The 5,818-nt window shown below is 40.3% G+C and overlaps 1 protein-coding gene across 1 annotated transcript; it reads right to left on the reverse strand.

Moving 5' to 3' along the window:
* Positions 1-2,686: 2,686 nt before the first annotated feature.
* Positions 2,687-3,679, reverse strand: LOC119743328. Its single transcript, XM_038219732.1, has one exon. The coding sequence runs from the start codon at positions 3,677-3,679 to the stop codon at positions 2,687-2,689; it is 993 nt and encodes a 330-aa protein (XP_038075660.1).
* Between the last annotated feature and the right edge of the window lie 2,139 nt (positions 3,680-5,818).

Raw genomic sequence — 5,818 nt, forward strand, 5'->3', positions numbered from 1 at the left:
TTTGCAGAACCTAAAAATATAGGCCTAATCCTTTGAAATAATTACTTTCTTGTATAGCAACATGAGAACTATGTGTGTAGCCCTCTTAAGCAGGGACACTATATTGTAGTTGCAGCCCATGAGGTCTTGGTGAAGTTTACAATGTATTTTGCTGACAAACACCAATGAGGAACATGATACCATGTCATGTAGATACCCTGAATAACTGGATAACTTGCAGATGGGGTGCAGTGAGCTTGTCATAATTGCCTGTCAATACATCTACATGTAGGCATGATATGATGATTTTAGGTTGATCTGTTTGGACTCTGCATGAATGCCACTAAAAGAGTAGCACATCAGTGGAGCTTGGAAAGATCAAGACGATCAGAATACAAACACCAAATATTGGACAAGTACAGTTCTATGTACACGTTATTATGTACCATTTAATTTGCAAACCTACTTCTTACACTTGCATTATTTACAATTATTATTAAGTCATAAAAAGATTATCAGTCAAACTTTATACATGTACGTCAACTTATGCAGTACTCCGAATCACTAGGAAGGTGGAAAACAATTGCAAACTAAACTTAGTATATTTCTAAGTTATGAACTCTTAATTCAAACAATTCAAAAAGAAGAATTGATATGAAATAAATCTCTGGTTTTAATTTCTGATTAAACGCAACTTAAAGTAGAATGCAATAGGCGTGGGTACTTTTCATTTGCTTTTCCCACTAGCATATAAAGACATTACTGTTCTATACATTTAAAAATATCAGCAACAACTTTAAATTTCGATTCTCAATAAAAGTGGACACCCCTGCTTAACACCTTTGAAAATTGAATGGGGCCAGACATAAAACCATTCATTAAAGCCCTGCTTGAAATATCTGTATAAAATACTTTCATATAATAAATAAAAACAGGGCCGAAACAGGTTCCAAAGCTTGAAAAAAAAATTCCAATTAACTGTATCAAGCTTTTCTATTGATCTAAGGAAATGATCAAGGAATTAAGACTCTTGGAATCTACAGTCGACTCTCGTTACTACGAGGTCAGCTGTTGTTGCCTAATCATATTACTCTTTAAGCCATCTAGTTCAAATTGTTGATTCAGACATGAAAGCCTGCATTTTGAAAGCCTTTTGAAAAAAATCTCAGCACTATATTTGAAAGTCTGCTAATTTACACTCAGCACGTGAACTGTTAATGGACTGTTGAAACTACTAGACTGTTAAAGGGACTCAATGTTCTACATGTTATTTTTTAAAACAAAAAATTGTGCGCATTTTCCCACAAACTCAAAAAGGGGAGGTTGTTACAATATGTAAAGTACACCCTTTAGCCAACAGAGGGCGCTGTGTATATGTCATTCTCAGAAACATGGCTGCTTCCAGAAAGTTATAATCTGTGTCAAACATTACAAACAGTTTGTACACAGCGAGTCGCAACAAGAACAGCAGTATTAAACTTTACTAAGTCAGTTATTGATAACGTGAAGTGCGTGTGGAACGGTTTTTGTCGCAGCAATTGGGTTTATCACTTGCATGTCTGTATACACCGTGTGTGTCAGTACAAGTCTACCATCGCCTTTTGTAACAACACAGTGGTGGAGCGTAGTAAAAAATGATGTTCGCCGTGTTTCATGGCAGCCAAAGGACTGATGAGTAGACAAATTTGTTTGTCCTTGGTACGTGGTCTTTAGTTTAACCAACTGCATTGAATGACCGATCAAAATGAAGCCTTCAAAATCCTCTTTACAGTGCCAAGTGTGCATTTATTACTTGAAGTAACAGGGCGTCATGAATCCGGGAACTTTCAGCGCAGTGCGCACACTATGGTAGCCTGCCGGTCACGCTGTCAATTGCGTGCAAATCTCCATAGCTCATTCTGGAAAATGTACCAGGTACAGATGTATGGTTGTTCATTTTGTAAAATTGTTCCTTCCGGAATGTTTAAGTAATACATCTTCTAGTTTAAACTCGGTGTGCATTAATCTGAAAGTCTTGGAAACAGCCACGAGGCCGTCTTTTTCTTTGTCAGCCTTCCTCGTTTGGGTGGCACCATAAAGAAATCCTGTGATGGCGCAGGAATTGCAAATGCCTATTGTCTGCCTTGGATCCTGCAGGTCTGGAAAGGATTAATAACAAAAAGAATAACTATTCCCAGGCAAAGGCAAATAGCTATAGAGACAATCTTGTAATCTACATTGAGTAAGGAAATAAGTCTTTCTTTCTGAGGATTAAGCTGATCTCCAGCTTTTTCAAGCAAAGTTATCACAGTTCTGTATTGGGAAGTTGGCAAGATGCTATCGTCAAAAGATCTATGATACATGTACACTTTAAGAAGTTAATTTTCACCCTCTGCTTCTTGTTGCAGCTTCCTTTCATTAATTCAATGTACCCACTGACACCCCATAGTGAACAGAGCTAAACAGTGCAACTGCCCATTGCATCATCCTTTGGCTAGAATCATTCGTGGGTTTATCTCTACCCTAAACCCTGGAGATGTTTATCGTGAATTTCTTCCTGCATGTACACTCCAAGCAAGTTCTTATCAAAAAGGGGCCTGTGGGTCATTCTTTAGTATCAAGTGTCTACTTTCATGTCCCTACACTTTAAGGCACTATAAATTGAAACATATAGAATGAAAATTAGATTTTTAAGCTTCTTCTCTCATATGCTACCATCGTCTCTTCATCACACCTGCAACTTGGTGGAGAAAAGCCATGTCTTTGTGTCAGCGTCCAGGGTGATAATGTTATGTTCGCCGTGGGGTGGCCGGTGCTGTGGACAGGACTCGATTATATGGTCAACTGACTGCTCTGGGTGGCCACAGTCGCATGCGGCGGAGTCCCTGAGCCCCCAGCCTTTCATAGTCGCGGCGAAGCGGCCTACGCTGGTTCTGAGGCGGTTCAGCATTGTCCACTGTTTGCGCGGCAGGTCTTCACCGAGCAGCTCGCCTGGCTCGTCCAAGAAACGGTGCAGCCTGGAATGGTCTGCTGTTTGCCACTCTTCTGTCCAGCACCGTTTGAGCCATAGCCTTTTGGAAATGTCAGGTGGTACGGAGCACAGAAGCTGGTGGACGTGCTCCTTGAAAGGACGTCGTGACTTTAGGCGGGCGCGGTGTGGGATCTCTGTGGCAGTTTTGTAGAGAAGATGGTTGTCGTCATTGGTGGCCTTATGCGACAGTGCCAGGATGGCGGCTTCTCGACGTAGAGATGGTGGGGCAATGCCTGCGAGGATTGGTAGTTGGTTGACCAGTGTGGCGCGCAGGCAGCCGGAGACCGTGCGCAGGGCATTGTTGAGTGTAATGTCCAGCTTCTTGGTGTGGGTGCTCCTACACCAGACTGGGGCGCAATACTCAGCGGCGGAGAAGACCAGCGCTTGGGTGGAGATGCGCAGTGTCTTAGTCGATGCACCCCAAGTTGTGCCAGCTAGCCGTCGTATGAGGGCAACGCGGGCTGATGTCTTTGCTGACACATTTCCCAGGTGTTGGCGGTATGTCAGTGTGCGATCGAGCTTGACCCCTAGGTATGTCGGAGTGGCCTGGAACTGGAGTCTGTTGTTGTTGACGATGATGTTGAGCTCGCGGCTTGCCTCTCTGTTGTTGAGATGGAATGCGGAGGACATGGTTTTGGCCACAGAGAGCTTCAAGCGCCAGTTCGACAGATACGTGGACAAGGTGTCCATGTCGGCCCTGAGCCCCGATATTTTTAAGCTATAAAATTAACTTAAACATGACTCTGATTATGTACAGTGTTAAAACTCTTTAAAATAATGGACAAGATGCTCATTCTTTACAATACTCCCTCAAAACTCCCTCAAAATGCTTGTCCCAGTGTATTTCTCAAAATGTACCTACTGCCATAATTTGTAAAGTAAACAACTTGAAGAGGTAATTATACCCCCAAAGCCAAGTAATACTGGTCTCTTCAAAATGTAAAATTAACGTTGCACCAATTAAACCATATTTTCATGAAATTGAGCTTTTTTTCGGGTAAAAAAAAAACGTGTCCCTGCATTTTTTGTCATCTCTGTCACAATATTTTGGAGCACCATATCTGGTAGAGAAAGGACGTTAGTAAGACTTGGATCAGTCCATTCGATACCTGGGAGCATTTACAGTAAGAAACAATCCATTTCAGTGCAGTGCAACTCAGTAGCCGAGGAATTGTGGATTGTCAAAAACAGTCACAAGAGTACCTTTATTTGGCGTCATCTAAAAAAAAAAAAAAAAGTTCTGAGTTGGCTTGTAACTCTTATTTGTCAATGTAAAAATTACTATGAAGTGAATCAAATAATCCGAGAATTATAGCTTTGTTGGCATCAATGTTGATTGCCTGACTTACTCTTCAAACTTTGGAATTAAAAAATAATAGACATGTATGCTGCCTCTGAACTATGCAATAATAAATCAGACAATGGTTCTATTTTGGATTATATATGGGAGTGCCATAAAAAGATTAATGTCTTTAAACAAAATCAGGTTTTCCCTCAATTGACAAAATGATTTTTTTCTCCTCAATAAATTTAACTTGTCATAATCTTTCCATGTGTGTGAGGAAAAATTCAAACCAAGGAATCGTGTTCTTAGTCAACTAGCTGTTTTCCCAACAGTGGAGAATTTATATGAAAACACAATCAATTAATATTTCTTTGGGCCCTGATTAAAAATAAAGCATTATTTCCTCACATAGAAAACTACTTCACATCACTACTCCAATACATAGAAACTAAAATTACAGAGAGATCATGTTGCAAGGATTGAATGAAGTCCCTGAAAGCCATCAGCCCTGTTTTTGTACATAATAATTGAATCAATTATCAGATTGATCTTCAATCAGGCCAATTAAATATGTTGAACACTTTCAAGTGCTTCAACATGGTGGGGGGGGGGGGAAATGCACATAATGTGATGTACGTGAGCAACCACTAGCTTAATTGTCACTTCCTTAACATGCTCAACATCCAAAATGTTTCACTTCCTTGACATGCTCAAAATCCAAATGTTTAAATAGGATTATGTGAAATCTTAGATCTGCGGTTTATGCAACAGGATGGGATCGGTGCGATTGCAAACCCCGCGCTTTGTGAATGCACATCGCCATGATCGCAACCTCCTTGGTATACGATTCTTTCCCTGCTAAATACTAACGACGGGCCATGAACTTCTTGCAGTTTTTCAGGTTTTAAGAAAATCAAGTTGACGGTGGACACACTGAAACCACCTCACAAGCAGAGATACAACCACGACACGGAAAGTTCCCATGACCCACATGGCAACTTTGCGAGGCAGGCATTGTTACATTTTTTTTACAGCTACACATGCTGTTTCAATTTACCCCGAGTAAATTTAAACTTTATTATTGATTTGTAACCACTGAAAAGTGTGAAATTATGCTTAGAACAATGGTACGGACTGCTGACTCTAAATCTGGAGGTTGCGGGTTCAAATCCAGGGTGGGAATTTTACATTTTAAATTTTTTTTAGGGGGGGGGGGTAAATTGAAACTTTATAGTTAATTTCTTAACCACTAAAAAAGCATCAAATTATGCTTAGTGCAGTGGTTCAGACTGCTGACTCTAAATCTGAAGGTTGCGGGTTCAAATCCGGGAAGGGAATTTAAGATATTAAAATTGTATTTCTTTTTGGGTCAATTGAAACTTTATAGTTAATTTCGTAACCACTAAAAGTGTGAACCCACAACCTTCTCAATTTGAAGGTTGCGGGTTTAAATCCGGGGGGGGGGGGGGGGGGATTTAGATGTTCTAATTTTATTTCTTTTTGGGTAAATTGAAACTTTATAGTTAATTTCGTAACCACTCAAA

This window comes from Patiria miniata, unplaced genomic scaffold, assembly GCF_015706575.1.
Source record: "Patiria miniata isolate m_02_andy unplaced genomic scaffold, ASM1570657v1 HiC_scaffold_6, whole genome shotgun sequence".
NCBI classification, from domain to species: Eukaryota; Metazoa; Echinodermata; class Asteroidea; order Valvatida; family Asterinidae; genus Patiria; species Patiria miniata.